The sequence below is a fragment of the Plectrocnemia conspersa genome, unplaced genomic scaffold (genome assembly GCF_051122295.1).
Source record: "Plectrocnemia conspersa isolate PC_06_02 unplaced genomic scaffold, ASM5112229v1 ptg000008l, whole genome shotgun sequence".
Taxonomy (NCBI): Eukaryota; Metazoa; Arthropoda; class Insecta; order Trichoptera; family Polycentropodidae; genus Plectrocnemia; species Plectrocnemia conspersa.
Genome location: NW_028277172.1, coordinates 26,878,857 through 26,890,837, shown reverse-complemented (window position 1 = coordinate 26,890,837; position 11,981 = coordinate 26,878,857). Strand labels below are relative to the sequence as shown.

Genomic DNA, 11,981 nt, shown 5'->3' with positions numbered 1-11,981 from the left:
AGTTGTAATAAGCAGCAGCTTATAAGAAATTGTAAATTTCCATTAACGCCATAACAACGAGCTTCTTTATATGAGAATCTATACAAAATCGAGGATATTCATTACCAAAAAACAAGTCCCGGGTAATCGAGCTCATTTGCATATGTAATCGAGCTCATTTACAGCACCAAACGGGAATCAATAAATGAATTGGATGGCAGGAAGAAGGAAGGGAAAAATTTCTATATATTTAGACAAGTAAACTGACAAAAATAATCCAAGGTATTAAAATAATAGCGTACATCATATTACGGAAGATTTTAATTTGGATTTAGTTCCAATTGCTAGTTAATATGATGCTGAGAAAGTGCTAGAACTTGTTTCTAAAAGACTACAAATTTTATACTTAGAACTAACATTCGACGTAGTTGCAGTTACAAATGATGATACCGCCGTTATGAAAAAAATTGGCAAAATATCAATTATAATTAGTCAATTATGCTATTCACACGCTCTTAGAAGTAACTGATGTGCTGTATAAAAATAAAAATATCACGAAAACCGATTTATGTGTTACAAGCGAATAATCGGAAAACTACTATGGAGAAGGAATTTTAAAATTTGTTGAACTTCTAGATAAATATTGTGAATTCCTTGTATTTTCTCACAATTACAATGCATCAATTTCTCAAAATAGTCTTAAATAGTCTCTTAGTCGTAAATAATAACATTCATCAGAACTATGTGAAACAAAAAATGGGATGAGAATTAAGTCAAATTCTTGACTGCCAAATGAGATGGAATAGTTTAGAAATCATGATAGAAAAATTTATAACTTTAAAAGAAAGTATATTTTTTACTTTAAATTATATTGGTTTGTGAATAATACATATCTTCAGACTCTTCAGCGAGTGTAGCGGTAAAACGTTAGATTCGAAACCAATACGTTGTCTTTTGAAATGCGCAATTTGAATTTACTTATCAACTTTTTGTTAAAGTAATATCCAACGGTTTTAGTAAAAAAAATGGAACAACGTCTTAAAGGCGATTATATGAAATAAATAAATTTAACTTAAAATTTGTATTTTATTAGCATCCTCGAATGTTCAATGCACCGTTTTAAAAATCCTTAATTGATGTAAAATATTATCCAATATACACAGATTAAAATCTATTTTTGCATGAAATCTCCGTTTAGACGTCTCGACTCGGATCTTGTGCAATCTGTAAAAGAACGATCGGATTATGTAAATTGTCAACGTCGAGCTTTTTGGTCGATTACGTCGCATAATCGTTGATTAAAATTTACGTTGTTAACGAACGAGGAAAGATTTCACGCGAGACATTCGAAACAACTTAAATGTAAAATGCCCTTCCTCCGCCCTTCTCTAATTCCCCTTTCAGCGTCCCCGCAGCTGTGAACCTATAACCTTTGCACAAAGGTTGCATTCGAGTGGAAGAGCAATGAGCGATGATCACAAATAACAGAAATCATTATGAATAATACGCCAGATGGAAATGTAACGTCTTATCATAACATAGTCCTTCGAAACCCCGTCTCTTTATATTCCATACGAGGGTAAGAGCGTGTCTATACATATACATATATACATGTTTCACAGTACACTTAATAAAAAGTACGTATTTTATTATACTACATTAAAATTCAGCATCTGTCTAACTTTATATTCGAGAAAGCTCAATGCGCGAGTTTCGATTATATTATGTAGAAAATTACATGCCCGCGCTACACCGCCAGCAATTAATCGCTAGTATTTTACCGCCGCGTCAATTGATAACATAAACAATTTATAGTCTACAAATGATAGCTAGTATATTTTACCATCTATAATCAATGATATCTGTTTATAGAACCTCGCTTATTCATTAGTTGATTGACGGTGTGGCAAGTCTAAAATTATTTTTTTAAATCAAGACATACTACTATTACGATAAAGGCAATTCTAGAAAAATCCGAAACATTTATCGCTACGTATCATTTATACCTATGTACATAATTTCTTTACTTTCTAATGAAAATTTCATGAAACTGCTCTAAAAAATAGTAAAATATTTGTTTTGCGTTTAAATATATTTTATTTATATAAAACATGTATCTCTTAGTAACATTGAAATAATCGGAAAGATACTTGATCACTTGTAAGATTTACTCAACTGCATTGAGTAATAAAAATTCTGGCAGCTAATTTACAAGGTATAAGGCAAATCACCAAAACACGGTAAATATATAATTATTTATTCACAAAGAACGCTAAAAGTAGATTCCTCAACGCCTTTATGTTTTTTTCATACAAAATCAATAAAATTAAAATAAGTGGTAAATAAAATAAAAATTAATCTTTTTGTAGAAAAAACTAGCTTTTTAATAATCACAGCTCGTCATGCGGCAAATCGCACATCTTGTTCAAATCACACTGTTCCAAAGATTCTTTTCTAAACTCCCTGATAGTCTCCAATGGACACAAATCGTCATATTCGCATTCGGGAAATCTCACTGGTCGTTCTTGATGAAGCAACAGAACCTTCGACACCCCTTCACAGCTAAAAAAATTAATTTAATTTAATCAAACATAATAAAGATAAACGCATTGTATAATATGTCTGTAGACCGCATTACTCGAATAAGACAAAGGCCAAGTTAGTAGCGAATGTATCAATAGCAGAAGACTTCCAAGCTCTATTCTTATCTTGATTGTCGTGGCTCAAAGGAGGGTCACTTTCGTACAGACCGAGATGAATCAGCGCCTTGAGAAGAGTTCCCGAGTGGCAGAAAGACAGCGAATTAATCGGTGCGGTGGGATCGCTGAAAATGTATAAAATCAAACTCGTGCAGCTTCCTGTTTAGTTTTATTTAAATACTATTTTCTAATTGGTTCATACCATTATGTGATTATTTATCATAATAGAAGGCAAATTCATATAAAAGTCAATGTAGATAAAAACGAAAATTTCGGCATCAGGACACATAATGAAATTCTAATAATTAAGTGATATATAGTTAATTAAAATTGAAAATATTTCTGTATGTAGTATCACAGGCAGAAGTAATAAGTTTTTTCAAGTATAAATTCCAACACTTTGCGGTCGACGTTACAAAACCACATGGGATTATAGTACGGCGAAGAAAATTTGTTTATTTACATAGTCACGCATATATTTAAATATTACGTCAGATTGTGTATCGCTCACCTGAAGTGTTGCAAAACGTCCTTCAACAGATTGCAAGCTAATTTTCTGGTTATCGGAACTCCGTATCCATCGACCCAATATAATTTTATATCTTCGGCGTACTCCATGGTCTGAAATAATAATCACATTTGACTTATCGATCTCCTAGAATATTTTTATCTGTTCTACTTAACAAAGAACGATCTTGGAGTGCGCGTAAATATTTGCAAACGAAAAACAGAGATAATTTTTTGCAATAATCAAGGGAAATGTACGATCGCTGACAGATAACATAGCCGTGTGATAGATGAGATTATCGAAAAACGAATACTGGAAATAAAATAGGCACCAAGTGCTAGAAAAAAAGTATAACTTATGCCAGTGGTTTACGGTTAATATGCTTCAATGGAACATCATTTTCGAAAAAGCTTTAACCCTTTAAGAAGTGAGTTGATTTATACACATTTAATAATTTTTTTAATAATTTATTTTAACACTGTTCTATTATTAAATTTCGTTAATTTATTTTATACTAAAGATGCTACTTCAGGCGAAGATAAATGTCTTATTGACAACAGATAGTTGCCTAAAACTAACTGGAAAAAATATCTAGTTTGAGAAAAGAATCAGTGACAAGTAAGCAATCGATTCAAATAAAAAAAATTGCTATTGTAAACCTTATTAGTAGCCAATCATTGCTAATCATTTTTGGATGCTATCAAATCTGAACATACAGACATTTCACATTACTACATACATACATATGTATGTACATATAAGATGGTTGAGCTTGGGACGTGTTTTTAAACAAGTATGCAAATTAAACGAGAATATCATTCTATTTTTAGAAATGAAAAAGAAAATATAAATTATTTTCTTGAACTGAAACAGACTTCCTGGATAAACGATTTTTATTTTTCGGTTTATATTCTAAGTTATTAAAATGAATTATATATTAAATTACAAGGAAAAAATATTGGTTTATAAAGTGTTTAATTTCATGAAAGCATTTATAGGCAAATTGATATTTTTTTTACAAATCTTAGAGAAGGAAAACTTAATTACTTTTCTAATATATTTAATATGTATTTAAAACCATTTATTTAAGATAAAACTTGCTGCCAATTTATATAATCCTCATTTTAAATAGATTCGTTGCGGAGAATTATTCATGGGGTGTTCACTGTACTGACAAACGCTCGCTCACATCTAACATTTCCAACAGTCAAATGAAAATCTTGTTAAAGTTAAATAATATCTTGTCGCAATATAGCCAACGACACCCGGTGTGTCACCAAGTGGTCACCCATTCAAGTACTGACCAGGCCCATCGTTGGCTACACAACGCTAATGCACAGCTTATTTATTTTAATGCACGTTATATTCGTTTTATATCACACTACATATAAAATGTTGCTCAATCTAATATTTTTTATTGAACATAGATATATTGATTTAATGCTTAATTTATATTAAAACAGTTACACGTATTTAAAAACGATAATATTATTCTATTTTTAAGTATATTTTTATTAAAAAACACATTTTATATTCACTGAAAATAATTTTGCAAAACTATATTTTTTTTTATATTTCAAATTTAAAAAAAAAAACCTTTAATGGGTACGGGTGTAAAAAAATTTACATTTAATTAAAATTATCTTATATTTCTGGCAAAAATAGTGTACGTTATTATGAATAGTGTCTTTTAAAATGCATGTAGTATATATTTTTAAATATTTTTTTTTAAATTAAAATAATTTTCACAAAAATTTGAACCAAATCCCACTATACCTTGTACGCGAGAGGTAAACGAGTAAAATAAATAAATTTATCCATTTCAAATATATGGCATTTATTGCCTATTTTATTTCCAGTATTCGAGTGATGTGTGAGATTGATGAGAAACGCTTGATTTAGTCGACTAAAAAATACATCGATCTGGCCTCTCTTACGCTGATTGACTATCCATAAAATACACATTACATACTCCATATGTAAATGTATAATACATCTAAAAACAAGAATCTTCGCACGTATATGTAACAAAGAAATGTGTGAATAAATTGATCTTACTTGAAAATTCGACTTTCTGAAGGCGTAACACCAGGGAGAAGTGTAGTTTTTGGTCCACGCAGTTTCGAACGCGCATGTTAGGTACATCAATTTGGCAGTGGCTGTCAAAAACAATAATAATAAATATAAATAAAAATAAAAAGTTTCGCCCCCGGGTGGGCTCGAACCACCAACCTTTCGGTTAACAGCCGAACGCGCTAGCCATTGCGCCACGGAGGCCTCGCGCGTCACAGCTCAAAATTAATTTATTTTATAAAGTTACCATAAAACTATTATGCAAAAATAATTAAAAACGAATAAAATTATTGGAATTGTTCTACGTTACAGATAAATATTAAAATCAGCCACCATAAACATAATTAATTGAAATTAGCAAATTTTATGTATTTAACTAATAATTAGCCGTATCTTATTTGTTGCCCAGTGTTGATTTACTGCAGAAAACATTTTTTTATAATAAACATTTTTTATTGTTTGTGTTTATGTATCTCCAATTTCAGATGAAATTGGAGATAAATAAACACTTACTACATACGGTAGGCGACTAAATTTAAAACATTGAAAATCAATGGTAATAATAAATTTAAACGCGATTTGACAATACCGAGTTTTATTTCATTTTTAATATTATATTATAAGAATAATACTATATTTAAATAAATAAAATAAAATAAAAATAAAAAAATAAACTAGCAGAACGTGGTTTCGATCCACGGACCTCTGGGTTATGGGCCCAGCACGCTTCCGCTGCGCCACTCTGCTTCGTGTCGGTGGATACCAAAATACCATATTCAAGTTAAGCATATTGATTTTTGTATGGTAGATATTTCATTATATTTTTATAAATAAAACGTAAAATAATAAAAAAACAAACTATTATTACTTTGAAATAAAATCTAATTATAATAATGATTAATTAAAAATATAGTAAATTGCAATTTTACACAAATACAGTTTTCAACGTGTAAAAAAATAAAAGTTTTTATAATAAATATGTTATACAACATTTTTGAACTCTGCTTTTTCTCTATAAATTGAATTAGCATATCGAGTTTGAGTTACGAATCGATACAAACTTAACGGCTATTTATATATATATTTTTCATAAAATTAACTTATAAATATGTTAAATAGCAGCTATTCAATAAATTAATAAATTACTATTTAAATAAAATTTATTCAGAACATAACTATTTTTGAGAGCAAGATAACTACTGTAGTTTTAATCGTGTCGCCATAAAACTATTCTTAAAAATATACCAGCTTGATCTTAAATGTTACAGAATTATGACTATAAAAAAAATTTTAATTTGTAAATTAAAAAAAATTAAAAAAGCAAGGAGATAAAAAAGTTCGATAAAATATATTGAATTAAAAATATTTTACACACTTCTAATACTCACTATTTAATTACTGCACTTTTTTCGGTAAAATTTTTTTAGAAGCTATCTTTCCCGGTGTAAATTGATGCTTTTTAATTATATTTTTTATATAATATTATGTAATGCAAAAAATAAAATGGCTATAAATACATCTTTTGTTCTTAATATGCTGTTTAAATAATTTTAGCACCATCCCACTAGTTTTTATTTTGGGTATTCCAAGATTCAGTTTGAAATATTTAATATACAAAATCCTAAAAAAATATCAGTTTAAATTATAATAGCTATGTTTTTTAAATATACTTTGGTAACCATTTATAACTTTAATCAGGGACGTCATTTTATTGCTTTTGACGTGGATTTTTGACTTCTGCCTTTGTTGCCTATGTATTATATAAAGAAGAGTTTATTTTAACATATTCTTTAGTTTTAAGCAGAAGAGAACTTGCCAAAAGAGACCCTTATGAATGTTTAACCCTTTGAGTAAGTTAATTATACATATGTATATGTATGTTAATTTATTAGTATACACCTGTGAGTGAGTTAATTTTACGTATTTTTTCTTAATTATTTAATGATTCCTTAATAATTAATTTATATTTTTCTCTATTTTTGAATAAAAATTTATGTAATTACTAAGATAATTGTAAAATATTTTTAATATATTATATTTTTAAATTAAAATCATATTAACATCTGTTATACATACAGATATTTTTTTATTATTGATCATCTATGATCAGAATTTTATATTGCTTTCATTTATTTAACTACTTTTTTTATTAGTATGTTTTATTAATTTATTTTAACATTTTTCTACTATTAAATTTCTATAAATTTTATACATTATTCAACTTTTATGAATTTTTTTATATAAATTTAGAGGCTCTAAATATTTTTTATAAAATTAATATAAAATATGGTTATTTATTTTAAGGTACTCTTTAATTTATTTGTAATATTTTCTAAAGAAATCATTTAGATTAAATCATATTTAAAAAATAATATAAAAATATAATGTTTTTTATTTATTATTTCTTCAGTTATATATGTAAATATTATATATAACTATCTGGCATACATCAAAAGAGTGAAAGATCGGCTATCATACAAGTACGGCGATACCGCTCAGAGAGTTAAAATGTCAACGCATTCGACAATGTTTACTTTATATAAATATTAATTACTATTTAATATGGTCCAAAAGTCAAACAGATTCTAAGAATTTGGAATAACTTGGAATACTTTGATGTGAATAGATATACATACTATCTATATAGAATGTAATTATATTATTACTTTTACGTCTATATGTATGTAGATATCTTTGAACCAAAACATAATAAAAATAATAAGTAAATAAAATATTAATAACTGAACTTAAATTGTTTTTTTAGGTCAAAATGAAAAAACTAAGATAAATTTCAGCAGAATTAATATAACAAATTAAATCATAAATTACTTTAATTATTTTTTATTAGAATTCGATTAAACAAAAAGCAATTATTAACAAGAAGATAAGAGAGATAATAAAAAACAATAATAAAAACTCAAGGCCTACCTAAGTCATGTGATATCTAATTTTATTCAATATATTAAAATGATAAATCAACTTACGGTAATCAATAACGTGTAGATATCCGAGCGTCGCAGAGATATTCTTCAATGTCTTTCTCATTACTTGACCGTCAATATATAAATCCAACTCTTTATAAGTCGTAATGTTTTCTTTAACATATTGCTTCCAATATTTACAATATTTATAAAACTATAATTAAATTGAAATGTTATTGACATTGTATTATCACATACATATAAACAAATAATGAATTATTACTCTAAGAACGGAGTCATTCTTATCCACTTGTATGTAATTTATTTCATAATTCGCAATATCTTCGTCGAAAAGGCCTAAAGCGAAATGTCTAGCGCTTTCGTTGGCTCGTTCAGTAGGTGTAAATTTAAACTAGAATCGATATAAACGTTGTTTTCAAACATGTTACAAATGTTTATGAATTAAAGTATCATACTACCTCAAATTTCGATTGATCGTACTCTTCGGTGAATAATTGTGGAAAACGTTTCTTCATTCTTTTACCCAAACGGATCATTTCATCGCCGCCTTCTTTGGTTAAATATTTTTCTTTTACATCGTCACCGATCGGAATCCATTCCTCGAATTGTTTAAGCATATAAGGTTCCAAATTACCTATTATAAAATTAGAAAAATTACATTATATAACACTTTCAGATGCATATTTTTTTAAGCAATACCGTGTGATTCTTCATGATTATTCAATATATCGTTCCTAATGACTGGCAGTTTAGATCTCATATCCGAAATAACTTCCTCTTTTGGATAACGAGTGCCGTGACGATTCACCATCCATATCTTCGTTGGTGTACAATCTACAAAAAGATTAGTATTACGTAAGTGTATGTATAATTCTGACGATCGATTCGAACTTACCAGGATAGCTTATTGGATCTGTGTTCTGATTTGCGATAAACCTATAAGCCGTTTTCGAACTTAAATGTTTAGTGAGAAAATCTTCGCAGCAATTTGAACAATAAAAGTTACACAGAAATAATATAAGGCAAAAGAACGAAACGTTAAGGTGGTTCATTTTGATGTCAATTTTCTTAACTCTGAAGAAGTCGACAGCACAAACGTCAACTGTCAAATGGTTTCAAATTTCCCAGCGAGTTTCATTCGAGTTGTTATTTTCATATCTTAAAGTAACGAGTATTCGTTACATCGAATCATTTACGTTTATAAATAAATATTTTTTAAAATAGTATTTAAAAATAATAAAATAAATAAAATTAAAAAGTATATTATATAAAAAATGGTAAAATTGTTTTAAATATTAATAATAATATTGTATAAATGAATACTAGGGTTTTAATTCCCCGTGACACGTAAGTACGTATGTAAATGCTTTAAAAAATATGTGAACTATATAATTTTCAATATCAGCTAATAAATTAAAAATATATGTTGTACAATTTATCATATTAATTTAATATATTGCAAAGGTTCTTATTCTTAAAAATATTAAATTTCTGTGAGCTAAATTAAATAATCAATACGGTGTCAAAAATTTTTTTTGAACTGCTATAGTGCGAAAAAGTTATATCTTATAATAGTAAGAAAAACTACGTATAAAAATTTAAAATCAGTTAACATCTTCCAGTTCCGCATTGTACTAAAAGTTTGATGAAATTGACTATAGTTTTATTATTACTACTTATAATTCTACAATCAACACGCTATATTTCGATATGCTTATTTTATGATTCAAGAAAGATAAATTAATTAAAACTTTATTAATATTTTAATGTTTTCCGGTCGCACAATGTGTTTGAAAAACGGGTATTTACAAAAATGTTTTGAAAATACATTTTGCAGCTCTTTGTCCGTTTTGACAAAATAAAACGACCCAGAACTCACCACGAAGAGGTGGCGCACGACGAATTCTACCCACACCCTACCCATCCAACCATCCATCCAAAGTTTTTCAGGTAATGCAAAGAACTTATTGCGTCCAATTACTCGATTAACAACTTAAAGTAGGTCGTCGTATGTATGTACTTCTTTTTCCGCTTATTTTCCTCTGAGAGATGAGTTGACTTAGTTTTGTTTTGGACTTGACCTTGAAGTTCAAAAAGTATAATTGGTTTTAGAACTTGCATTAGGCAAGTTTATTTTTGTTAATTTGTGTAGATTAAGTTTGGGGTTAAACAGCAGATGGACATTTTTGATATGTTTATTTAGTATACACGAAAAATATATTTATTTAATTTTAATTTTTATGAATTCGTATTGAATTATTGAATATATATGGACATTATTCTAACGTGTTTATTTAACGCAAAATTTATTGAAATGATTATAAAGTATGTTTTTAATATAGTGGCTATGGTAGAATAAAATATCGTTAAGACTCTCATTTTCAAAATGGAGACCGCGTACGATGAAAGGACTACGCTGGACGACGACATTTCTAACATTCTCAGGGGCATTACGACGGTTTTCGAAGTAAGTTATTCATTAATTTGACCACTGCTGTGAGTTTGACAACTTGTTATAACTGTTTTTTAAGAATTATCCGAAAAACGTTGAAAATGTCCGCGAAAAAGAAAATGAAATAAAACTAATGAAAAACGAATTGACGAAAGCGCAACAAAACCAAAAAGATCATTGGTCTTCTCTCGATTCTTCGAGGAAACTCATCGCGGAGCAACAGAAAATCATATCCAAGCTGATCGGTGCGAAGGAAGAGATTAAGATTTGTAGAGAGGAAGTGAAACTGAAAGATAATCAGATTAGAGAATTACAAAAGGTATCCGCTTTTTGTATATAATCCCAATAACATATTGATTAAATGTTCACTTATAGGAACGAGAAACTTTGTTACAATCGATTCAAGTTGAAAAACATAAAATAATGAACGAATTTGAAGAAAATGCTCAACTTTTAAACCTCAACAACGATTATGAAAGTCAGTTTGCTTATTTAAACATTATATACGTATATTTTTGTCGTTATTTTGAATATTTTTTATAGTGAAGAGATTGATCAATGAAACCGAAGCCGTAAAATGTAAAGCCGAGTGCAAAGTGCAAGAAATATCCAACGATATGAACATAATGGTCAAAGAAAACAGCGAACGGGTATTTATTTTATAACTAGAGACTTACTTTATGAAATAGATATATTTAATTTCAAACCTCAGATTAACGCTATCACTTTGGATTATGAAGAACAGCTAAACGAAGCTCATAAACAGCTAATACACCTTGTGAATGAAATGCAATCTAGCAATGATAAGAACAACAACTTAATTGCGAGTTTAAATAAGGTATATGAGGATGGTAATTATTAATATTATTTATTCTATGTTAGAATTATAATTTCAGAAAATTGCAGAACTCGAATCGAAGCAAAACCAATCACCGAAAACATTTTATACTAATAATACAGAAGTTAAGAGTTCTACGACGAGTGGTAGAAATTTGTCTTTGAATATGAAGCAGAATGCGTCTTATGGATCTACTAAGTTGTCGAAAGCTAAATCCACACTATATCCTCCTTTGAAGTTTCAAAGTAGAGAGATTAACAAAGAAAATAACGGAGATACCACTAAGCATTCGGTTAAAACGACAAAAAGGAAGTTGCTAAATAAAGATTTGGAATTTTATGATGAAAATCCACAATGAACTTGACTACAACTAATTAGTTTATTAATTTGGACTATTATTCTTAATTATTATTTTAGCAAATTTTTAAACCTAAAAGAAAAATAATATTTTTTTTTAAAGGATTGAAACTTTGCTTTATTTAATAAAATA

The 11,981-nt window shown here is 28.2% G+C and overlaps 2 protein-coding genes and 2 non-coding genes across 4 annotated transcripts; 1 reads left to right on the top strand and 3 right to left on the bottom strand.

Moving 5' to 3' along the window:
- Positions 1 to 2,222: 2,222 nt before the first annotated feature.
- Positions 2,223 to 9,337, bottom strand: Mipp2 (Multiple inositol polyphosphate phosphatase 2). The gene is made up of 9 exons (XM_088189461.1): positions 9,097 to 9,337; positions 8,901 to 9,035; positions 8,660 to 8,835; positions 8,464 to 8,592; positions 8,244 to 8,394; positions 5,245 to 5,345; positions 3,190 to 3,299; positions 2,618 to 2,803; positions 2,223 to 2,541 (listed from the first exon to the last, which is right to left on the bottom strand). The coding sequence occupies exons 1-9, from the start codon at positions 9,251 to 9,253 to the stop codon at positions 2,370 to 2,372; spliced, it is 1,317 nt and encodes a 438-aa protein (XP_088045587.1). The 5' UTR covers positions 9,254 to 9,337; the 3' UTR covers positions 2,223 to 2,369.
- On the bottom strand, positions 5,391 to 5,463 carry TRNAN-GUU (transfer RNA asparagine (anticodon GUU)). The gene has a single exon. It is a non-coding gene; the product is annotated as a tRNA-Asn (tRNA).
- On the bottom strand, positions 5,935 to 6,006 carry TRNAM-CAU (transfer RNA methionine (anticodon CAU)). Its single transcript has one exon. It is a non-coding gene; the product is annotated as a tRNA-Met (tRNA).
- Positions 9,338 to 10,587: 1,250 nt separating the features above from the next.
- Positions 10,588 to 11,863, top strand: LOC148233595 (uncharacterized). Its single transcript, XM_088190727.1, has 6 exons — positions 10,588 to 10,668; positions 10,733 to 10,972; positions 11,029 to 11,131; positions 11,197 to 11,303; positions 11,366 to 11,491; positions 11,550 to 11,863. The coding sequence occupies exons 1-6, from the start codon at positions 10,588 to 10,590 to the stop codon at positions 11,847 to 11,849; spliced, it is 957 nt and encodes a 318-aa protein (XP_088046853.1). The 3' UTR covers positions 11,850 to 11,863.
- The last annotated feature ends 118 nt before the right edge of the window (positions 11,864 to 11,981 follow it).

What these genes read in the sequence shown, in the direction of transcription:
- Mipp2 (XM_088189461.1), bottom strand. Translation starts at nt 9,253, where the DNA reads ATGAACCACCTTAACGTTTCGTTCTTTTGCCTTATATTATTTCTGTGT. An exon ending in ACGATCAATCGAAATTTGAG is followed by an intron (nt 8,593 to 8,659) that starts GTAGTATGATAC and finishes TATCGATTCTAG; the next exon opens with TTTAAATTTACACCTACTGA. An exon ending in TCTACACGTTATTGATTACC is followed by an intron (nt 5,346 to 8,243) that starts GTAAGTTGATTT and finishes TGTTTTTGACAG; the next exon opens with CCACTGCCAAATTGATGTAC.
- LOC148233595 (XM_088190727.1), top strand. Translation starts at nt 10,588, where the DNA reads ATGGAGACCGCGTACGATGAAAGGACTACGCTGGACGACGACATTTCT. An exon ending in GCATTACGACGGTTTTCGAA is followed by an intron (nt 10,669 to 10,732) that starts GTAAGTTATTCA and finishes CTGTTTTTTAAG; the next exon opens with AATTATCCGAAAAACGTTGA. An exon ending in AGATTAGAGAATTACAAAAG is followed by an intron (nt 10,973 to 11,028) that starts GTATCCGCTTTT and finishes GTTCACTTATAG; the next exon opens with GAACGAGAAACTTTGTTACA.